General features: G+C 38.0%; 1 protein-coding gene across 4 annotated transcripts in view; it reads left to right on the forward strand.

Annotated features, from left to right (window-relative positions):
• The window catches only part of slc4a11 (solute carrier family 4 member 11), a 53,938-nt gene that overhangs the window by 23,892 nt on the left and 4,774 nt on the right, over positions 1-25,272 (forward strand). For 3 of the 4 annotated variants that reach the window (XM_056760732.1, XM_056760733.1, XM_056760735.1), the window contains 14 exons: positions 3,231-3,274; positions 3,755-3,983; positions 6,882-6,914; positions 9,691-9,772; positions 12,748-12,871; positions 13,841-14,050; positions 16,671-16,755; positions 16,905-17,030; positions 17,114-17,227; positions 17,768-17,900; positions 18,002-18,075; positions 22,291-22,516; positions 22,629-22,735; positions 24,662-24,827. In XM_056760732.1, the coding sequence (XP_056616710.1) occupies positions 3,231-3,274; positions 3,755-3,983; positions 6,882-6,914; positions 9,691-9,772; positions 12,748-12,871; positions 13,841-14,050; positions 16,671-16,755; positions 16,905-17,030; positions 17,114-17,227; positions 17,768-17,900; positions 18,002-18,075; positions 22,291-22,516; positions 22,629-22,735; positions 24,662-24,827 (1,753 nt within the window). The remainder of the gene's footprint in view (positions 1-3,230; positions 3,275-3,754; positions 3,984-6,881; positions 6,915-9,690; positions 9,773-12,747; positions 12,872-13,840; positions 14,051-16,670; positions 16,756-16,904; positions 17,031-17,113; positions 17,228-17,767; positions 17,901-18,001; positions 18,076-22,290; positions 22,517-22,628; positions 22,736-24,661; positions 24,828-25,272) is intronic. The other variant, XM_056760734.1, reaches the window with a different exon arrangement.

The following is a 25,272-nucleotide window of genomic DNA, read 5'->3' on the forward strand; positions in this document are numbered from 1 at the left end:
AAATTGAAGTTACTTAAAGAACAACATGTTTAAAAATAAGACACATGGATAGAATATGTCTGAAGAGTTTCGGGAGCAAGAAACCCTGCTTAACATATGTATTTTCTCAAGAAATAACCCAAATGCTACGAATACGAAATAAGGATTCTTGCCGCATTTTCAGTTTTGAAAATGGAGCACATTAACAACTATAATATCCCATGGGTGATGTAATATATCTGATATTACTGAAGCTGCTCAGAGCTCACAGCAGCTTTTGAGAGTGAACACAGTAAACCAGCAGACAGCTGACCCACCCGAGCAGAAAATAAACGTTCTCTTACTGTTTACTCAAATACGGTTAGTTGTGTTTTAAAATTCTCTTTTCTGTGCGACTGACTCCCGCTGTGCATTTTGTGGGCCGGTATAAGCACAAGTGGGGTTTGTTCACACGTTGTCTCGTTCGGTCTGATGTTCTGTCATCCTCAGCGCACGAGCCGTCAGCACATGTCTAGATTAAAACCGAATTCCACTCATCTGACATACTGTTGGGAATCTGAACTGTGTAGGATGTGAGGATGTGTTGGTGAATATGTATAAACCAAGGCCTCGGAGCTTGTCGTTTTAAGTGATAATTCCTCTTATTTCAGCAGTTGGCCTGACAAAACAACCAGCCATATTAATAAGCAGCCTGCTGAGTTTTTACAGCTGGTTCATTGCTGAAGATGAGGACAAATATTAAAGGCATATACTTTATGTCAGAGAATTAATGCGTAAACCTGACGTTTTCCAAATCAAAGTGAGGAGAGAGTCGTAACACACCGGTGAACAGTCATGTGGACGTGGCAGATTCTCTTTTGTAGAGATGCACTGATACTAAATTTCACCACATATACTGATAGTTTATCTGCACTTGTGATATCTGCTGATGCTGATACTGATTCTGAAAATTAAATTAATATTTTTTATCTTTCTGAATGATATTAATGACTATTTAAATTGAACGTCAAACTTGGGATGTTTCTTAACATTTTCTATATAGAGCACAATTCATTGCATTTTTCTGCCCTCTTTTGATTGACATGATACATTGGCCCTTATCATAGGCTGTTTTAATCAGCTGTTTTAGCCGTTTTAGCCATAAAGAACTCATCCACTCAGACTTCACCAATTGTGCAAATGAAAATGAACTTAACAAAGACCGATTATTAGCGACTGGCTTAGCTGGATTGTATTAAGGTTGCGCCCCTATACCTAACTCTGGGTTCACACAGCAATCGCAAATTAAGCGTTTTACGCAAGTGACTTAAATACAAAGTCAATGCAAAGACACGTGTAGACGCGAACTCAAGGCAGGCGGTCGAACGCACGTCAATCTCGTCTTCCGCAAAGGTTGAAAATATTTGTCAGATCGGGCCACTCACGTGAAAATAACGAATATAACGAAATAACTTTTCCCGCGAGTACTAAAATGCAAACGAATCATTTGAGTGTCAGTCAAGAAGTAAGGTAAGAATAATTTCCTATTATTGCGACAAATAGTGTTTTCACACCTTCTATGTACATAAAGTTGTTGTTGGACACTACAAAGTAGGACCTTAAAAATCATATGTTACTTACTCTTTAATGCAATGCTTCTCCAATTAAGCAAAATATACAATTTATAACACAAGAAAAAAATGAGACAATCCTTGCTTGATGGATCACAAGAATTATTTTACATTTATTTTGTTTTCATGGGTGTTGGAAGCCGATAAAAATCAATAACGATTAATTACACATTCTACGATATTGATAACCCATTTTTAATATCATGATTCTTTTAAATACTGGTATATTGTGACACCCCTAATTACTTTATTGTTGTTATGATCGTGTTTAAACACTTAATGAGACTGTGATATGATGGTTTAATCTAAAATTTGTGGACATAAACATGAATAAGTATTAGAATATAATCTTGTTCAAATAGCTTGTTTATAGTGTATAGTAAATGATGTTTATTACAGTATGTCTTTAATAAATGTGTATCAAATGAAACATGAATTTAGATTAGATTAAGAAGCAAACACAGAGAAGGGGCCTTGCATCATCATACCATAAATCCACATCACAGCACTGTGGTGAAGATCTGTCCTCCCGCCTCGGGCAGATCACTGATGCTGGTTTGATTGTGTGCAGTTTTGATAACTAGCTAATTGCTGAATTCTCTTTGGATTAGAGTTTGCAGCGGTGAAGTTAGAGTTCAATTAATGCTGCCTTTTATCTGATATCAATACAGTGCTTTTGAATCGCATAGCCTCCAACTCACTGAGCTTTAATTGGGTGGTTAGATGCTTTGATACATTCCAGTTCAACGTTATTTGACCTTGCATAATTGTTAAATGCATACTGCATGTTGATCTAAAAAACAGCAAACATCTGAATATGTAAATGACGAGATGAGAGATTAAACATATTCATGGAAGTGGAAAGAATAATAGAAGCAGTTCCAAATGGCAACTGTAAGCCGGTAAAAGGTTTGCGAGGTTATGTAACATTGTTCGTTTAACAGTTTTACCTTTTAGTAAAACTCAAAGCTGTGCTTTTTAAGTGGTGCTTTTATACTCAGTTTTTCCTCTTTAATCCCAAACCCGACGAAGGGGCTGTTTAATCTTGCAGCTGAGGCAGAGAAGTCAGTCACAGGTCGTGGTAATCCTACCCGAATATTTCTTTTCAGGGGAAGAACTTCTCGCGGGCCACACATGCATGATCTCTCTTTTGATAAAGGCTGAATGTCTTTATATAAACTCTAGATGGAGCAAGACGTGCATGCGGCCATCATGTGAGGGATTCAAACTAAACTCGATGTCACACCTAAGCACGGTACTAAAACCTGAATTAAACAAATGAAGAACGGGCACATGGGCACACACCTACACACCTGGCTCTTACAGTCTGGACGGCGCTCGCGGTGCGTGGAGGATGTTGTGATGTATTTGGTAGTTCCTAGTAAACAGTGCATCAGGTGTTATGCATTGTTCTGTATCGAGAGACTGATATTTGAGAGAACGTGTTATGTTGGTGGTGGTTGGACTCTCTGGTGCTGATGGCTTTTATGTTCACTGTAGCTGTTTTTTCAAAACACTTTCATGCTATCAAAGGGCTCTTTTAGACACTACTGTATGTTCTTTTCTTTGGTTTATGATGGATGTTATTTCGGTTCACAGTATTTACCTCTGCGGGCCTTTTTATTCTCTTTTTTCCTATAGAATCTGATGTCCATGGCTGTGTTCTGCTCAACACGTCGAGAAGGGTGAGAATTTTTCTTTATATTTACATACCAAACAAATATTTTCAAAAGTAGTGTTCCTATCAATCTGATTGGATAAGGCTCATTTGAAGTCGTAAAATGACCAATTTTCTAAACCTGTTATTGCACTTCAGTTTAATTCCATATTGAGGCACCGATGTTTTTAATGTTCACAAAATTGTTTGTTTCCAGATATAAATAAAAATGAATAAATGTATTTTGTAATTGTATTTTAATATAATCTAATTTGTAATCAAAGGTTTTTGAATTAGTAAAATGTCAAGGTTAAAAAGCATTTTCATTATTTGACTATTTACAATCAAAGTTGTGATGAACTGGGCTTGTTTATTGTTTTATACTGTTGTATGAGGTCTACTTATGACGTTCGCGTAGTTTTTACATAAAAAAATATCAAAATCATCGCTCCTTTTAGGTTCACTGTGGCTTTGAAATAATTGGAGAATGTGAAATATTTTGTTTAAGTATGTGAAGCTGATGAACTTTGAGGAGGAGGTGCGGGCTCACAGGGATCTGGATGGCTTTCTGGAGAGGGCTTGCATTCTGCTGCACGAGGACGAGACCTCTCTGGACGACGTGTTGAAGACGATGCTCCGTCACGTCTCGCAGGACCCTCACACCGCCGAACCCGCCTGCAACTTCGAGGAGATCATGAGCTCGCTTTTCACAGACGCCGGGTCACAGGAGGTCAATGGTGAGCTTGCGTTAATGTATGTGTGGTCTTTCATTGGAAAAGGTTGCTGAAAACCTTAGAGAGATGATTTGACTGACATCTCAATGAATATAAGCACAGCAATTTGGCATGAATCAATGGTCATTTTATTTATAAAGCTTTTTAAATCGTAATACAAATTTTACATTTAAAAGGAAATGAAGAATAATGAGGAGTGTGGAAAGAAAGGTTTAAGAATGAAAGAATAAAGGAATAATAGGAATTAGCAATAATTAAGTCTTTTGCCGTCCCTGTCGATCCTATTGCTTTGAAATGCATGTGTCAGAAAGAGGACTTGCTCTGACTGACCCTATAAAAGGAAGTTAGGTGATAATAATGCTCTGTTGTCCAGCCATTCACACATTAGACTCACAGGAATTGTCAAGCCTTCCCAGAGGACACACACTCCTCTATAAGGTCAGCATCTCTCTGTAGCACTAACCCTCCCTCTCACAGACACTTACAGTGCTTTCAAACAGGAAAACTTTTAAAAAGGGCGAGACTATGGCCAATTTTAACTCACAAAGTACATAGAATTTGAATGCCATGTGTTGATATATATATACAGTATATGAGTCAATAAAAAAACACTGACTGGTCCATTATATATATATATTTTTATTTCTAAATCTTACGGATATCATTAACAGATACTTGTTTAACATTTTGATTGTATTTTGTTCAAACATTTGTGTACTGTTAACAAACTGAAACAGGAAGTTCTTCTGAACCAGCGTTGAATCAGTGTTGTTTATGTTTTCTGAAGAGGTCTATAGCGTGAAACTCGGTGTCTGTTTTTATTGTATCTATTTTCAAAATTGATAATAAAGTGACGTAAAAAGTTTATATCTCCATTAAATTTTCAGTGCTGCACTCAAAGCGATGTGTTAATTTTAACACATTGTTTTGTGTTATTTATTTAACACATTAAGAGTTACATTCAAGTTGTGTGTAGAAAGTGACACAAAACGTGCTGTCCCAAGAAATAACACAAAGATTGTGTTCAGTTAAGGACAACACATTAATGTTTACATAATATTTATAAATATAATATATTTAATATATATAAATATATTATATTTATAAATATATTATGTAATATTAATACATATCTGTGATCTTTACATGAAAATATTCTACTGCAAGTTTTAAGATACTTTGTAGTAATATATTGATCTTTAAACTTTTTTATTTGTAAATTAATCAGCTGCTATGAAAAGTCTTCAACTAGACACTTTAATGTCGTATTATTCATCACGCTATTTAAAGATTCATTCATTCATACAGTTTAATTTGACAACAAGTATCAAGTATTCAAGTTCAGGAAGAGAACTGTACCAAGCATTAGTTGAGAAAAGTAGGTTTCGTCACTCTTCCTTGTTGTGAGAGTTTGTGTTGATATGAAGAGTTGATGCCAAAACACTAGAGAAACAGATAAGAAGCACTGTTTATATGCACCATTTTAAAAACTATTAAAGTGTTTATGCAGCAAAAAGAGTGTTTATAAGTGTTTTGGCAGTACAGTGTGTTATCAAACATGTCTCATTTACCTTGTTTGTAAATTTACACATGTTTGAAAGCTGTATTTACAGTCAATATTGAAATGAAGTAAGCACCTCATTAGGGCTTTCTGCCAAAAACACTTACGCGAAGCGAGAGAAACTGACAAAGAGCGTGAGAGATGCTGAAAAGCTCTTGCTGAGACACACTGGTTTTCCATTTACAAACTATAATTGTAGAACATCAGAATTTAGCCTGTGTGTGAGATTCTGTTCATGTGTAAATATCACCCCTGATGTTTCTCATCACTCTCTACACACAATTATTTTCTGTCCTGATGATTCAACCGATACAGGACCTTTCCAAAATAGCATTTCAAAATGCATCATACTAACTATTCGTGACCCCAGAATGTATTTATTTTCACAGCGTATAAATCAGGCTATTGGGCCACATGACATGCGATGCCCTTTGGTATTTTCACGAGCCGACAGCATTCTTTTTAGATCGTATTGATCATTTCCGGCTCACTGGTAATCTCTGTGGTTCTTGTCACAGTTTGCAAATTCGCTCTGAATACACCCAAAATATCATTAGCTGACATCCTAGGTACCAATTAAACCTTCCTGGTTTTTACTGTACCTTCGCTCATGTCTGGTTTAACGCCGCAGTTAATTTGTTCCCGTAGAGCGTCGAGTTGTGTGAACAGTGTGGTGCGGATTATCGCTAGTTGATCACAAAGTGAGGCCATTGATTTGGGGTTTTTCAAGTCTGGAGATGATGCGTTCTCGCTCGCCTCTGTTGCTAGGATACATAGCTCACATGTGAGAGAGAATCATAGTAATGATGAGAGCCTGGGAACATGTAAATGAACTAATGTGTGATTGGATTATAAAAATGTGGATGTCATGAATATGATAATGTATGATCATTTGCGAATCCATGAAAGGGATCTAATTGTGATTGCGTTTGGTTGCATGCAAATGAGAGGTCTTTAGACACGCACACATTTTTACATCCCAAAGTCCTATCAATCTAGATATCAAACTAGGATGAAACGGCAATGAAGATCTCATTCAGCTTAGACACAGGCAGAAAAAGGGAGAAAAATCATATTTCACGGGAGTAAAGAGACCTGAGCATCTGCCTGACAACCCAGCCCCAATTAGTGAGAGAGGGAGGTTGAGTGTGGCTGCGTGGGTGGTTGGGTTATCTGTATTTATGTCTGAGAGAGATGTTTCACTGGCCGTCTTTCGTTCGGGGTTCGTGACATGTGATTTTTGTATTACACCTTACTTTTACTCGTTCCTTTCTAAACTGAACTCAATGTGTGTTTGTGTGTGTTTGTTTGTGCACACCCGTGTGTTTTCTCTCGCACAGACAGGTCGGCGAATTTCATTTTCTATGACGACGGTAAGAACGATATGATCAGATGGGGGATTTTACCCACAATTCATCTGTGTTTCTCCCCGAATGCCGATGTTTCCACTGGATGTGATTGACATGTACCATTAGCCTCACGGACATTCGCGCATCTGTTTTTATTTATTCAGATCCATCAATTTACTGCATTTTCCAGTTGATGCAATAACACAATCCAATTTAAACTCAGTATCCACACATTTGAAATGTGTTGCTTTAAAACCGTGCCGAATACTGAGTGATTTCCTTCCTCGTGGCGGTGCGGTAGATTGGGCTGTATCATCCCCACTCTCATTTTTGCCTCATTGCAGTTTGGCATTATTGGCTGTGCATGGATTCCGCTGTTGTGATTGAAAAGACCACTGTCATTCTGATGTCTTCTTCTGCCTAATATTTATGCAGAACACATGCATGCACAAGAGTGAACAGACTTTTTAATAAGTTGTGGAAAAGTCAGTAGTGTGTGTGTGAATAAAAGCATCTCATTCCGTCCTGACGTTCAGTCCCTGGCAGTTATCAGAGCCTAGTTAATTTTCTAAATGTAAATGTGTGGGTTTTACAACTGTGAGATATAGCTTCCAGCCGTTTGACCATATATATTTGATAAACCTGATATCGTCACTGTCCTTCCAAAACCCTGCTTTTAAATAATTATTACTGTGACGTCGAAGATGACAAGCACTTTTTAACAGTTTTTATTGCTTTAATATTTGCAAAGACCATAACAAACATAAAGGGTCAATGATATTTGTTCATGGCACAGAAATAAAAATCACGAAATATGGAGAAACAAGGTCTTTTAAGCACAACATCGATATTTAGGTGTTTACTATTAACAGGTGTTATTTTAATCGGAGAATTAACGATTCAACCAATTTGTTTCAAAGTAGAATAAGTGAAGTATATCAATTTCTTTTATATGAATCCATCCAAAGTATCGTTTATCTTTGGTAATATGCTCAATTTGATCAAAACATTAAAAGCAAGTGCAATGCAATGCAGGGACTTCTGTTAACATTTCTAAAGAAGGAATTTAATCAATCTTTAAATGTCGGAGCCCTTTTTGAGCCTACACATGAAAACGCATGTTGGAACTAAAATGGTGATAACTCATGAATTCTTTGGAATAAAGACTTACGGTTGGTCTCGTTTAAAAAAGAAAAGTAGCTGATTATTGCAAAATAAAAAAATCACACACACACACAAAAAAGAACAATTAAAGGTATGTTGTTAGGTTTATTGTAATTTTTTTTTTTTTATAGTTTTCTTTGATTAAAAAATACATTAAAAAAATACGGGCCAAAAAGGATAGCAAAAAATCTAAGCACACTCTTTTTAAAAAGAATCAACTACTCCCCCTACATAAATTATTTGAAAAAACACCAAAGAAATCTGTATTCTAGAGTCTTAGACCTTTCTAATGATATATAGTTTGTCATGATTCGATTAGAAATTACATGCACAATATTGACGCAAACTTAGGTGTGCCGTATACGGAACGGGTGACAGTTAACAGGCTACGCAATGTATTAAAACAAATAGATTTAGAGAATTGACTTAAAGAAATCAAAATTTCCTACTCGATTTGCATTTCAGCAATTCAGGTTTTAAACTATTAGAATTTACATTTTTGTCCGAACAATCCATTAAACACTCACATATATGTAACATGTAACACAATAATCAAGTATTGAAAAGCAATAATGTACATATAATAAATAGCAAAACAAAATAGATTAAACGATATTGCATACAAACTGTATATGAAACTACAATATTGGTCAGCATATATGTTTATGACCCACTATACATGCAGTTATAGCTGTGCAAAGGATGCCTTGGCCAAACTTATGATTTTCGAAAGTATTGCGGCACGAGTTGTTTGTTTTCTCCGCATCTCGAAGCACACCAAGGGCACAGTCATCTAAGCTGTTTAACCATCTGCCAATTCACCGTAACCTTTACATTGCTCTATATTGCTTCATTCATTTTTCCCCCCTCTCTGTCATTCTTTCATTCCCGTCTGTTTCTCTGTGGTGCTGAGTGTGTTGTCATGGTGATACCAATCTGTCCAGAGTGTGAATGTGTGATGTCTTATTGATGAGACAGTGTGACTGTGTGCCAGAGACATCCGTCCTGCCTGCTAAACAGCTCGAACATACACATGCTTTCACATACACACACATATTGTTTTTGCTAGTCATGCTTAACATCACATGTCACCTCTGTCGAAAAAGGACATACCTGTACACACCATACTGCTTGTTGTTAATATGCTGGATGGCTCACATCTACATAAGACAGAGGGCAGGACACACATGCACACACACATACTGACTGATTAATTTGAATCAAACATTTGGTGTTGTTCTTGGAAAGGTCTTTATTGTCACTCAACGCTGGCTGCAGTGATGTGTATTGTCCTCTGGTGTGCTACAGCTTCTGTTCTACCTTGATATGCATTAGCCTTTTCATGAGGAGGAGGCGAGGAGTGTATTTAATTACCAACCCTTCCATCATATCACCCTCTCTTGTGTTGTCGGCATGTACTGTACAGTGAAACTCTGTTGACTTAATCTTGGCGTCAGATTAGCAAGCAATCTCACTATTTGGGTTTACCATTCGCACTTGATTTGAAGTCCTCTCAAAGTGGCACCAAGATTGTGGTTAACTTGAATCGATTGTTCAGTCGTTTCTCCATGCATGGTCACTCATTGTCTTCAGCCTTCACCGGCCTACGATTTACCCCTGTCTTCTGTCTTTACAGTGCATCTGTTGTCAGAGACGCTGCAGTGTGTGACGGCCACAGCCACAGGGATTCAGTACCAGCAGTCTTGGCTTTGCATCCTGTGAGTAACCCGGGCGTACCTTATATTTGTAAAACTGACCCGATGGAGGTTCTTGGAAAGGGGTGTCAATAATATGACTCTGGTCCATGAAAAGGCACAGTCGGGCCCTTAGAATGATGACAAAAGAGCCCACAAAATAACAATATAGGCATTTAAAGTGAAAGTGGTATCTGAGGCACTCTGGTTACCTTTATCCACTAAGAATAACTTGTTGATTAGTAAAACATATTTCAAAAATGACAATAAGAAGAAACAAGACGTTAGTCCTTACAAAAGGACTAGCAATATATATTTGAACAGTTGATTTTTATATGTTGTTTTGTGTATGCAGTATTGGTCATACACATTTAGTTGTGGCTTAAGTGCGCAAATATTCTTGTGTGTCTAAACAATCTCCAAGTTGCTTCAGAGAGGGAAGCTATTTTTCATTTTTCTCATAATGGTGGAGACCTTTGGTTTTGAAACACTACAGTCGTGGTGACAAGGTTTCAGATGCTCTTGCTAAATGGACTCCCACTATTTGTCCCTCTGGAGTCTGACAAGTCACCCATCATCTTTTGCTCTTAGCCTTGCTGAATAACATCTTCTGACAAGGTTTCCTTTTCACAAATTTAAAACCTTGTTTTTGGCAAGTGACCTAGACAATATATGGTAACAAAAGATAACCACGGCTTGTTTTTCACAGCAGCCTACGCAAATATTATTATTAGATTAATATTAACTCCTACAACAATTGGTGTTCATATTTTGTCCTGCTCCTGTATTTCCTCTGTGTATGAAGTGCTCAAAGGAAGCAGATGAGTCAAGCAAAGGACATACACCTTGCAGAGGAAAGTTAAAGAACTTACCGTGATCTTTAATTTAAAAGAAAGAACAATCAGTCTGAGAGAGTCAATGAAGGAAAACGATCAAGGGTGAACCGGGTCAAAATGGCCATTCTAAAGGCACGGGCTTTTGCCAATATTACTTTGTCATGGAATTCAGTGGCAGGCAAGAACAAAGTTTTTGAGAAAAGAGCCATTCATTTTTTTCATTCATTTTAAAGCATTTTTTTAAATACTGGTACAGGCATGGGTATTGGTATCGTCAGGTGTACCAGAAAAAAATATCTGGACTCGTACTCTGTCTTAAAAAATCGGTATTGCGCATTACTTTAAGAACTCTGTTAACCTAGAGTTTGTCTTTACTCTAAGTGCAGAATATATATTTGTATAAAATGGTCAAGCTGAGCAACATGAAGTGTATTTATTATAACTTGAGTATTTATAGAATGGAAAGATGGATCCTAAATGGAAATAAATGCAGGAAGGAAAGTAATACTGAGGACATGGGGGAAATGTAAAAACATGACAAAACATGTTTTGTTTGAAACATTTGATTAAAGAAAAGGAGAAAAAAGAAAAGATAAAAAGGATTATTGGCAACATCTATTCAAACTAACGGAGGGCAGTTATATAATGAAAGGTCAATCATATCTTTAATTGTGATCTAAAAATGGTTAATTTAATAATTTATCAAATATACAAGGAAAATGTGACTCACAAGAAGAGTGACCTAGAGACATAAAAATACCCTGAACCTAGTTTCAAGTGTTTTTTTCTAATAGCCCTAGATTTGATATTCTATTTATTTGAAGGGTCTTGTTTTTTCCCACTTTCTTCAAGTTTATATTGCAGCAATTTTAAAGGACTTTCAAATATCAATTAAAACAAAGCATTAAAAATAATGCGAACTAAGCATTATAATTAATGAAACCTTATCAAGTTAAAATTATGAACGATTTTGATATGTGTTGATATGTAAACACTGCTAGATCAGTGCCAGCATGTGCCGTCGTTTCTGGAGGCCATTGAAGAGGCGGATGGCCTCAGGGAAGACGCTGTCTAGAAGGTGGGAGATTCTTGTGTGTATGGATTTCCATTGTCCAGCCTGAGGGAAACAAGGCGAATAGGTGATGGCCAGGACGTGACAGGTCTGAGGAGATCTTGCAAGCTCAAGCTGAGGTTCTGTTGTCTCCATATGATCACCTGCTGTATACTGGGTTGGGGATGCGAGGAGGCAGAGGAAAAGTATAAAAGTTTGAGAGTTTAGAACTCTGAAAAAACTGCAGGTTTGGAAAGTCTGTCTGCAACCTAAAGATCATTAAAAAAGCATATAGGATAAAACTGAGCCTACCCTGAAGAGCTATCTGCCTGAGAATAAGATAAATGTGGAAATACTACAGAATTGCACCAATAGTGCGTTTCATGTGAATGTTTGGAAGACACAGCTGTCCCGGGGTATTTCCCATCTTTAAAGTCTTTGTGTGTCACATGGCAATTATGACAATATTGACATGTACAAGGAGAATCATTAGGGCTCTAGTTTCAGAGTCTTCATTGACCTCAGGGGAGAAATCACACTCTTGATCTCACCATTTACTGTCACTCCAAGTGGACCTCATGGAACGGCTGTGTAACACTCACTGAATGATGCAATGTGGAGGACTGTGTTTGGATTTATTCTACCAATATCTGAAAGCAGTGTAATCTAAGATCATAGAGTCATAGTCATTGACTTCCAAATCTTTAGTGTGTTCAGCACATCATATATTTAAAGACTGTGTGTACGCTACCGTTTAAAAGAGAACATGTTATAAGATTAGATATGCAACTGTGTTCATTTTAATAGAGTTGATAACATTGATGTATACTGCAAAACAAGTGGTGGGGGGTTTAAATAGACGGAAACTTTACATACCAGTGCTGGAAGTGCCTGTTTTACTGGCCATGACCAAATATTACGTCGACACCCCATTCAAGAGCTTTCTGTAATCCTGTTAGACCTCAACCAATGGATTTTATAACATTTATGCTGTTATCCCATAACATATTAAATTCATCTGATACTGTCGGTATGTAGATCGTAAAGAGTATTTATCAACTCTTTCCTTTAACTCAGTGGCTCAATAAATGTAATGCAACTCTTTATGACAGCTGTAACGTGAAGAACCTGCAGAGACGGCACGTGTGTATCTCTCGCCTGGATCGTCCGCAGAACTGGGGGGAAAATTGTGCAGAAGTCCGTTACGTTATCCTCATTCTTGCACCTTCTAAAATGGTAAGATAATGGCACCCATTCACATACACATGAATGCAGAGCTAAACTGAATAGCCACCACTGAGTCAACCATGTTTTAAGCATGTGTCTTAACCATGTATGACGTGATGAACCGCAGTTGAGTCTTCCAATCCTGGCCTTGTGGTCTTGTTCATCCTCCAGCAGTCTCTCTGCAAAGGATGTGATGCCTTAGGCTCATTCAAAACTCATTGTGTTATTCTTTGTGGATGTTTACATCGTAATTCTGTGTGTTTGTGAGCTAGTATGTGTTTACATCTGTTGTTGTAATCACTCTGCCACACTTTCCTTCTCTCTTTCTTTGTTTCTGATCTTGCATACGCTCATCTCTCTCTCTCTCTCTCTCTCTCTCTTTGCTCTCTTCCTCTCTCTCTCTCTATCTCTCTCTCTCTCTCCATAAATCAAGTGAAAACACTCACACATTTTTATTACATTAAAAGCAGGATTGGCATGCTGGCATGTGTAGATACGTGCAGATACATCCTCTTTTTTTGTGCTTTAAAACAAAGGGTTCACAAACGTTACATAACTTAAATACTAAATGGACTCAATCTGCCTCCTTAATCTCTTCATCCTTAAAACATGATGCATTCAGATGTAAATTGTGTAATATAAAAAAGAATGTCAAAGAATGGGTCTTAAGTATAGCCCACTGGCAAATTCTTGTCTATTAAGCATAAACCTCACTAAATTGTGTTAGATTTGGAAAACAATTTGCCAACGGGGTGAATTTGTCTTGTTGTACAGATGTTTAGATATTTTTAATGGGAAACAGAATTTTTGCAGTGCAGAGAACCGAGGAAGTGTGCACGTGTGCTCTGTATTATAAAAGTAAGAGCATTATGATAGACATAAAGTTGAGAAAACAGTGTCAGCAAATCGGATTTAGTCTTAATCACCAAATGTACACATGCGTGATCTGTGTGTTTGACATATCCTCCCCTCTTTTAGAAAAGCACTAAGACGGCGATGGAGCTGGGCAGGACGTTCGCTAGCATGTTCTCCGATATCTCCTTCAGACAGAAGTTGCTAGAGAGTAAGACTCAGGAGGAATTTAAGGAGGCGCTGGTCATCCAGAGGTACCACCTGAACCCCACGAAGCGTAAAACTACGGTTGTGGAAGGCGAAGAGACAGACCCACACAGCCAAAAACCACTGAAGGTGTGTGTGTCGCTGCTTGTGCACGTGTGGCAACGTTTTTAGGTCCAAACCTGAGTTGAATGCGATTGTCTGTGTTTGTTCTCTCTTCAGCTCTCCTCCCCGAGCGTTTCTCTATTTCATCTCCACCTGTTCATATTCAGCTCACACTCCAGTGACTGACTTCTATTAAACATGTAGCTGCTAATACGACTTTGTCTTGTTTTGTTACTCAAACACAAACTCGATTCGGCATAAGTGGGTGTAAGACCACCCCGGCTGAGGTTACCCACCTGTGCAAGCCCTCTCATTTCTTTGTAAAGACACCAGCGGAGGCCCAAATAGTTGTGTTTTTGTTTACTTCGTTTTTCACTCCATCACACATCTGAGGAATGGTAACCAGGTGGAGAGGATCATTACTTTGTGTGTGTGTGTGCATGAGCATCTGTGCGTGTGCACACAAAAAGCTATTCATCTTTGGCAAGCGACCAGATACGGTCTCTCTCTCTCCCTCTGTCTGTCTCAGACATACACACTGTCATGATGAATAAGTATATCTTGGTAATGAACTCTTGGCTTATTTAAACATAGCTTGAAACAGGTTCTATGACAGACAGGAAAGAAGCTTGTCTGCCAAAAAGAGGCTAATGTAGGTCATTAATACGAGTGGTCAAAGCGATCCGCTGCCAAATACTCACCTGTAAAGCCTGTTAAAATGAGATTAGTTCTTTATGTTAACCATCTGGACATACACACACATTAGTGTTTCCTACATAATTGCAGACAGCCTACATTGGTCTGAACTAAGCATAACAAAACACATCTTTTTTTGGTTACACCTAATAAGGTTCAATTCAGTAACGCTTTTTTTACAGAATTTAAAAATAGAGGTTAAAGTAAATTTGTAAATGTACTATTGACAATTTTTTGTTTATGTTCATTCATTATATATTAACTATTGTTATACATGCTGAAATATGACAAATCTAATTCCATTAACCAAAGCTTTATGTAACTAGTTAAACCTTATTGTTAAGCGTTTTTACCACATTTTACGGTGAATGTGATAAATACCATTTATTAGAAAAAATATTTGAGCACATATTCATATTTGTTTCATCATGTTTGGTTACAATCCTTTGTCCAAATATCTCAGAACAAAGAGATTTATACAGATTTGGAACAAATCGAGGCTGGGTAAATGATGACAGGATTTTTATTTTAAGGTGATCAAAGTTATTCGTTATCATGATTCTGACTATACTGGTTGCATTGCATGTTTTTTTTCTTGCCAATGAAGACGACAAAATATAAAGATGTGTTTAGTTATTTTTTAGATTCACTTTACAATACTCAAGTCTTTAAATCTCATTACATTAAGGGTGTGATCACATATGCCATGTTAGGTTCGATTAAAACGAACTCATGTGTGATTGCTCTGTTTATTGCTCACCATTTATTTGTGTAAGTGTAAACGTTGCTACCCGAACTCCGGTGTGCACCAAAAAAGCGGACCGAGACCGCTGAAACCACTTTCAAACGAACTCCGGCGCGGTTTGATTGAAACTTGAACGCAACACAGACCAAAGGCTTCGAAGCGAAGCTAAAACAGGAAGTGATAACAATATACGACCTGAAAAAAGGTGTTTATTAGATCTGTGCTTGCGCATGTAACGGAGGAACTCCTGGCGCCGTTTTGACTGCTTTAAACATTTCATGAGGTCTTCACAAGTTACCGGCTTGCTAAAAATACCCTCATATGCAGCACTGTGCACACAGCATTCTTGTTAATATCCGGTAAGTTCTGTATCAAAATATAAATCATAAAAGCTGTCTAATCATGTGGCAACTTTACTCATAAGCTGTTAGGTTCATTATCTTTAGGTTCGCTGTTAAAATGTCAGTCTGAACGTTAAGCAAACCAGGACTAAATAATTGTGTTCCTTTTTCGGTCCGGACCAAAAGAACCGAACCACAAATATGAACGCACCCCAAATTCTTTCTTGCGTTGCCCTAAATTCCTAGTGATGCAAAAAACAATACTACTTTCTATCAGGCACACACTTACAAATACACAAATCGACAACTACAGCAACCTTACCATTTTCGTTGTAGTTTTCTGAACTGCACATATGTCACAGGTTTTTCGCTGATGCAGCATTATGTTCATGTTTACAGTAATGTAATGCTTCGCAGATGTAGCTGTAATCCTTTTGCATTGTACTAATGCTGTTCTAACACTGGGCTGTCTCTCTCTCTAGTCTGCAGAATCTGTGTTCTCTCATCTTCTGTCTCTCTCTCTGCTGTGCAGGGGGCCCTGTGTGAGTGCGATTACACTGAGCTTCTGTGTGTATGACCGTGTATGTCACTGAGTGTGTAGGTGTACGTGTTCGTCTGCTTTAACACAGTATTTCTTCCCATGCAGTGTAAAACACTGTTTGTGTTTGCTTTCGTGTTTATATGTGCTGTGATTCTGCAGGATCTGCTGTAGGTGTTGTATGTTGTGTGTGTTTTAATCCTGTACCTTGCCCTCTGCGCTATTGCAATAAATGTATTTAAATGTTTTCATATGCTGTATGTAGATGTGCATGAGTGTGTACGAGTAATCTTCTCTCTCTTTCTGTGTGTGTGTGTGTGTGTGTAGTGTAGAGATTTTTTCAGGCTGGGCAGAGGAATCTATGAGGATCTTTGCCGTCGCCTGCCTTTCTACCCATCTGACTTCACTGACGGTGTGTGTCACACACAAACTTCCATATCTAAATACAATATATATCACAAATAAATCTTATGCGATGTTGAGAAATATTTTGTTCATAGAGACAGTTTTTTGACAGCAATAATATTTCTGTTTCATATAAATTCATATAAATTGTTTCAGGTCTGGTGGGCAATAATAAAGCCCTGGTGAAATTCATGACGACGTCCATTTTCCTGTACATTGCCGTGCTGCTTCCTGCTATTGCTTTCGGCTCGCTCAACGACGAGATCACTCGGGGAGAGATTGGTGATCACAAACACACATTATAGATATATGCACACGCACGCACGCACACTCACTGACTGACCTCTTCTCTGTCTCTTGATTAGACGTTCAGAAGACAATTGTTGGGCAGAGTATAGGAGGAATCATCTACTCACTATGTGCTGGTTCCCCTCTGGTCATTCCACTGACCACAGCACCCATCGCTATTTTCATTAGCGGTATGTACAGAAACGCATCCGCAAGCATGCAACAACAGATTATAGATGCACGCTCACAAACACGCATTCCTTCGCGCCTTCATTTGTGGTCCTGGAGTATGTTTAGATCAGCACTCGCTGTTTGTTGAATACCGTTTGTTGATTATGTAATGATGTGGAGTGTTTAGAAAGCCCTGCTAAGCGCAGGATGAGGTGGTACAAGACTTTTAATCTCACAAATGGCAGAATGGGAGTCCAACACGGCCCCCATTTGTTTGGGCAGAGGCGGATGTTTGCCCTGGCTTGGATGAGATTTCTCCCTAAAGCTCATTCCTGCGGATGCATTCGAAACTTTCTCCTGAGGACAATTTGTTTTGTTGTAATTTATTCTGTTAAAAACAGAACTGCCACATTAGAATGTAATAAAGATCTATCCCAAACACAGATCCTAGGTTTCTGTTGATTGAGGGACCAATAACTATTTCACATGTCTTTGTTTCTGTTAATGCGAGGGACCAATAACCCTTTTTTTGCATCTGTGTAATGTTTGTGTGGATACAGTGATTAGGGGGATCTGTGATGATTACGAGCTAGACTTCCCAGCGTTTTACGCATGCATCGGCTTGTGGAACAGCCTCTTCCTCATCATGGGAGGAGTCTTCAACCTCAGTCTGCTTGTTAAACTCTTTAAGAGGTCAGAAACTCACACCTGCAAATACAGCAAAATCAAATACTCCTGAAGTCATTATTGCCGTGAATGATATGCTTTTTGTTCTTGATGTTTATGACCCACAGGTCGATAGAGGAGGTGATAGCTTTGTTCATTTCCATTGCTTTTGTAGCAGATGCAGTTAAGGGCACTGTCAAGAGTGAGTGCTATTCACACACATGTACACAGTTAAGCCCTTTGGAATGATGTGGATTTCTGCATGGATGATTTTTAGATGACACTATAATCTTCATTATAAGTATAGGGGAGAACGGGGCTAGTTATCACTCTCTTTGCTTCAGTGAATATTAGTCGGGGGAGGTTTGAATTTGAAAGTCAGTATCTTTATAATTACATATAGTTGTGTGATCTTAGCGACTAAAAAAGGTTATATGTTTTGTGAGATCCCGAAATGGGAACCTGCTATTTATTAGCACTGTTTTTAAAGGAAGGCCTTATTTTGACATTTTTAATATTAAATATAGCTGCAAGCAGCGATACGGGGCCAAGCCCCTGATAGAGGTGTAAGCGGGCAGGCGCAACACAACGAGAGCAAAGAAGCAGAAAGAGAACATGCGTGAAAAATGGACAGGTTGAGAAGAATAGGTGAGAACAAAGCCAAAGCGCACAATTTACGTACAGGTACGGAACTAGCCAATAGGCGGATTTGAACCGCTGACCCCAAAGACCCTATGCTAGTGACTTAGTGAGTCTCGCCACAGAGCCGACATACATCAACTGGGCTGCGGAGCAAAGCTGATAGAGTTTTAAGTAGCGATATGTAACAATAACCAAAGTTGCAGCTATGACAGCACACAGCCACAACAGCGCACAGCCACAAGAACAATATTCACTTGAAAAATGGATATGTTTAAAAAACTCCAGAGAATGAAATCGCAACATTACACACGTAACACATGTGCCTCTCGGGAATCAAACCCGCGACCTTGCGGAGCCACTTAGTTGACGTGGTGCACCCTGCCTGCCGAGGACACCTTTAAGAGCATAGACAAAAATAACAGAAATAAAACATACAAAAGAAACAGAAATCAGAAGTGACAATGGTCGCAAAAATTTAATTTTGTATAGCAATGAACAACACCTTACATATGGTCAGAATAGTTAAATATGAGAAAGAGACAATGTCACAGGCACAGTCAACTTTGAAGAGGTATTTCTCAAAAAATTGGCCCAGAAATTAAAAAAATCAGTTCGGCCATGTCTGTGCGGCTCGGTCCAAAGATCATACAAGCGGAGCTTGGACCACATTTGTCAAATTGAATTAAATAATGCTTTCAAGAGTTATAAGCATTTACATATGGAGCGTTATAGCTTATGAACGCTTGGCGGCACTGTCTTGAAACTTGAAGGGTACGTTTGGGACTGTAATTCAAATTTCAAAATGGCGGACAGGCTGATCATCCTATCGTGGCAGAATCATAATCAAACGATCCAGCATGATACAATGAATCCATAGACACGGAGATCTCAATTTTTTGAAAAACTTTTCTAAAGTTATGAGTGGAGTGACTTTCATGAAGTAGATGTTCAAAAGTTACAACTGTTCTAAAAGTGAATTTTTGAACTGCCGGTGGCGCGATAGAGTAAGTGCTAGAGACCCCATACATGACTGTTGAGGACCACCACTATGAGTGTGCCAGGTTTCATAATTTTCCTACGTACGGTTCATAGGTCTGCCATAGACTACGATAGGGGAAGAAGAAAAATAATGCCAACAGAAGCAGTAGAGGCCATAGCCCATTTGGGGCTTGGCCCCTAAAAAAATGGTGTAATAAAAGATATGAAAAACTGTAATAAAAAATAGTTTTCTTCAATATTTAAACAGTACGACATTTATGAAAAATATTGTGGTCCTACATAGTTCAACCTGTCAGTATAAATCAATGTTTACTATGTTTTCTTGTTTACCCAATAGCTATTTCTGGATTCTCAGTGAAAAGAAATCACAAATATTTTTTCTGATCCAAAGCTAGTTTTGAACTAGATGTTTAAAGGCAACTTTTGAAATCTCCACTGGAGAAACAAGCATTTATTAAACATGTCATGTGTACTAGCCCCAGTTCTCCTCTATAAATTTCATTTCAAAACACATAAACAGACATTTTAACAATTCCATGTCTATTGAACTTAAAATGATGAAATGAATAAATGTTTAAAAATATAAGGGTCACAAAGCTATGTGTTCCTGTAGCATTAAGGGCTCAGCATACTACATTCTAAATCGAAAAACGACTGTCTGTGAAAAAAAAACGATAACATTTTAATAGCATGAATGCTTTTGAATGTCGCATTGCAGAGATGGTAAGATGTACCAACACACCTCTAAGATCACTTTCGCACGTGCGCCAAGTATTTGCATACTACATGTAAACCCCGCCTCCAGAAACAAAGGAGTGTTGGATTGTTTGAAAACACTTTACCGCCTCTCAACGTTTTCAAGCTACGTTTTACCCCAAAACGCAGAACGAAAGCACAATTCGCCTGGACTATGCTGAGCCCTTTACATAAGCATTAGGGTTCAATTCCCAGGTAGTATCGTGTAGCCAGACCTTCATATTACTGAAGGTCTGAAAACTTTGGCACTTTTATTGGCTAAGCCCCGCCCAAGCGGCCTTATTACTGACAGGTAAAGCAACCAATCAAGTTTAGTTTTGTTCCACTTCATGTTTAGAGGTGTGGAAATGTCCCCACGGTAACAGACCGTTGTACAAACATGTCAAAAGTTAACAACAACAACAATGATGATAAGTTTATGCCGTGATCTTCGCATACCTTTAAGAATTAAGCATTTAGTCCATCGTGATGAATTCTTATTGCAACCGATGTGAACAAAACCGCTTACGTCTTTCGATCATTCGGCTTCATGTTTTTTCCAGGTTGACCGTTAAAGAACACGTGCATGGCGCACAACTCCTGGAAATCTTGTAAAATTCAACCAATCAGTGGACGACTTCGGACGTGGTAAAAGTGCAGAAAAGTGTGCCTTATGCATCAGACGTTCAGCCAACCTATAGCTTAAATGTATACTATAGCACATTAATGTAAATCGCCAAAATTTATAATATGTAAGTGTACAAAATTATAATCCGGCCAGATCATAAGGGACTGCAAAAGACCCCAGAAAAGTAGAGCTCATAAAACCTAAAATGTTTACCCAAGGCTTTGAAAGATTTGGGCCACGATCAGACAGATTAGCACCATCAGTTCAGCAACATTGTTGCGCTCCAGAAGAAGCCAGTCTGATGTGTGGCAGGTCAGCTTCAACAAATGTCACTTGCACATAAAAAACCTTTGATCGCTAAGAGTTATAATCCTACAAAGGTTAGCGTCAAGGAGACACCACAGAATCTTTAAAGAGGTTACACAAAACCCAAGGCTGACTACAAGTAGTCATGTTTTTCTCATGGTTAATATTGGCTGCTCGTAAGTCTACCATTAGGAGAACGTTGTAAAAGAAAGGTGTTCATAGATAGAAATCTTCAAAAAATGTCTCGAAAGAGAATTCCGAATGTCTTGAACAATGCAATACATATTAATAAATGAAAAACACAAAAAGCTGGGTACCATCGCCAAACCTCATCGTAACTGAAGGATCGTGGGAGGAGTATAATGATATGGGGCTGTTTTGCGGCCTCAGGTTCTGGACGGATTGGAGTCACAGAGGGACCAGTGAATTTCAATATATACCAGGGGCAGAAAATCACAACGTCTGTTTGTGATCTGAATCTCAAAAGAAGTTGGGTCATTCGACATGAAGATGATCCAAAACACAGCAGTAAATCAGCATCAGAGTGCTTCAAACAAAAGAGATGCTGTATTTGAGAATGGCCAAATGAAATGTCCTGCCCCCCTCAGTTTGAAATGCTCTGGTGTGATGTGAAACAGGCCGTTCGGGAAAGACATCCCAAAAATGCGCATGAACCGAAACAATGCGCATGTGTTATCAGCAGAACGTATTGCTTGATGTTACTGGCAATAAACCAGATTCCACTAAAATAAATTTTCACATGCTTTTTCCATCAATATTCTTGTTTCTTTAAAACAATTATTCAATAAAGATGTGGCACAGAAAAGATTTAAGCTTTGGAAGCCCTTCATCCAGGCTGTTCTAAGACCTTTATACAATACACACACACAAAACTTCGATTTTTCCCTTTTACATATATTTAGACTTATTAAAGAACGCACAAATGTGTTTTTTTATTGTTATTAACAACAAACTAATTGCCTTCGCAAACTGCCTTTCTCATACTATTGACAGCATGCGATTTTCTGCGATTGGTGCATCTCTATGTTATATGATTCAAACAATTATACTTGATATAAATAATTTGACCTTGTATCTCTTTAACAGTTTTTCACGAGTACTACCATGCTCCCACCCTAGCCAATGGGAGTGCAGCAGAGTTAAATCGCATCAGCAGCAGTATACATTTAGGGGAACTGAACCTGACAGTAGCGGGGCCAGTGTCCCTCCCAGAATCCTTCATTCTGTGCACACGAGCGCGGCCACTTCTTTGTCTCCTACTTATGCTGGGCACATTGTGGGTGGGATACACACTCTACCAGTTCAGGAGGAGGTGAGTATGTTTCTCCATAACACACCTGCAGATACACACACACACGATGGGTGTTTTAAAGAGTCACAGAAACCAATTTTGACACTCCCATCTTTCCATTTTTTCCTGGCAGTCCGTTTCTGCATGTGAAGATGAGAGAGATTCTGTCCGACTGTGCTCTACCTATCTCAGTGCTTGTCTTCTCTTATGTGGGATCATACATCTTCAACGACATTGCCTGTGAGTCATGTGATCACACTGTGTGTGTTTATGTCGCACATATGTGACACTAACAGACAATACATTGAAGTGCCCCGGTATGTTTTCACATCACACATAACGCAAGCTTTTAACTAGATTGAGCTGTTTTTCTCAAGTTGACCAGGTTATTTATAGCCACAGCATTTTATCAGGTACAGTATATCATGTCAGTCTTTCACAAGTTGGATGTCTGTAAATCAAGGTACTGTAATTTAGCAGGGCTGTTTGCCAAATTAAACATCACCGTTACTTTTGTTCATACTTGAGATAAACTCTAAAAAAACAGGGTTGATTCAACTTTGGTTGGGTGAAATATGGACATTTCCAGCATAGTTTAAAACAACTGTTGTGTTTCCGCATATTTTACCCAATGGGTCGAAGCAACCCAGCATATTTACAGTGTGAGTATTAACCTTTGGAACATAAATCATTCCTCACTCTTGGTTTTGTAAGTGGTCGGACTTATCATGTGGTAATGATTAAAATCCAATAGAATTACATTGAAAGACGGACCTGATATCCATATCAAGTGACCAGTAAGCATTTCCAATTATCCCAAAATAGAGTATTCTAACATCCGACAAAAATCTCAGAACACCTTAGCAACTACATAGGACTCCCTAGCAACCACCCACAACCACTAGCATCATGGCTGTGAGTCAGGCAATCACTTCTTATATTTTTTTTAGTTAGTAGGTTTCATCAGACGCACACACCTCTGGTCTGTGTTTGGTTATAATATAACAATTTATATTTAATTACATGAATAATAAAGCAATAGTTCACCCCAAAATAAAAATGCAGTCATCATTTACTCACCCTCTTGTCATTTCAAACATGTATAGTTTGTATCTTCTGCAGAACACAAAAGAAGATATGTTAAAGAAAGTTGGTAACCAAAACCAATGCAAGTCAATGGGGTCCAGTTAATAGCATTTTTTTTAAATATCTTCTTTTGTGTTCTGCGGAAGAAAGAGGGTCATACAGGTTTGAAATGACAAGAGGGTGAGTAAATGATGACAGAATTTTCATTTTCGGGTGAAATATTGAAATATGTTACTGTATATTAATTGTGTTGAATTAAATAAAAACTACTCAACAGTTAATGATTCTTTTCGGAGGTCAAGTGGAAGTTAAGTTTGGGCGACATAACGTTTGTTGATGTTGTTTCCACTGAAACCGTCTATATATAAATTTTACCAAAGCAGAGTTATTTATTCCAATTATGAAAATTCCTTTTTTTGCTTTGGCTTTGTTTTGATCATGATCATTTATTAAAACAAGGGAACATGACATGATCTCATTTATGCTATAATCTAAGCAGAAACAAGCGATTATAATGATACAATAGATTTATTATGGTAATTTTAAATCAAATATGGGATTAGCTTTAATATGCCAAGATTCTACAATTTTAAATGACATGTAAATAGCATGAAAGGTTCAGTACTGAGAATCTGTTCAGATTTGGCCTAGTGCGTGTCCAGGAAAGCATGCCAAAATAAAAAACCCTACCAACACTTACACACAAACACTGTGCTCTCCTTTTTTACTGCCAGCACGTTATAGCAATGCCAGTCACACCAGCTAACACTATATTATGCCTCCAACTTCTCTGTCAGTTCAGTGTGGGAGTATAACTTGATTTTATTTCTTACCTCAGGCTCTTTAAACGTTCACTCAGCGCTTCAGCACTACAACAAGGAGGCTCATATTTAATATTAGATCAAATCTGAATCCCTCAAAAGGTTGGTCTGGTTTTGCAGGGAAATGGTTGAGACCTGTTGCATATGCAGATTTTCACAAGTCCTGTGTTGAGTGGGTTGAGTTACTGTAGCTTTGACTTGAGCTGAATCACACCGTGACTCTGAGCTGAGCTTGAGTATTACATGATCTTTCTTCCAGTGCCGGTCTTTAACTTCCATGAAGGTCCAGTGTTTCGAGTGGCACCTCTGGATAAGCTGACCGGAGCGAGTGTTCTGAGTGCAATGGGTCTGGGCTTTCTCCTGTTTATCCTCATCTTCATTGACCAGAACATCGTCGTGTCCCTTACAAACGCACCTGAGAACAGGTTCATGTCATTTTAAATAAGCACACACTGACAAATGTTTTGTCCGTCTACTTAATCTAAGAATATTAAGTATTATTTGTTTGAACTAGAATTAAAATTTTCCTCAAATTCTGAAAAAGAGAATAATAAGCTTAAAGCCTCCCTACTGGAGCTATTGTAATTTTGATTTCAGTTTTATCCATATTTTGATTTTGATTGTTTTTATATTTTTTACTTTTATTTCTTAGCAAATTTGTTCCTTTTTGTTACATATTTTATATATAGCTGTATAAGAATATATATATTTTTTATTATTAAGTTAACATTTCTCATTTTCTTTTAAAGTTTTAGTTTTTGCCCGATATTTGATTTCAATTAACAGAAATCTTTTAATAGTTTTAATTTTCGTAAACTATAATAACCTCACTCGTACCTGACAAAACCTGATGTTCTTACCAGGCACAAT

The sequence above is a fragment of the Triplophysa dalaica genome, chromosome 11 (genome assembly GCF_015846415.1).
Source record: "Triplophysa dalaica isolate WHDGS20190420 chromosome 11, ASM1584641v1, whole genome shotgun sequence".
Classification (NCBI taxonomy): Eukaryota; Metazoa; Chordata; class Actinopteri; order Cypriniformes; family Nemacheilidae; genus Triplophysa; species Triplophysa dalaica.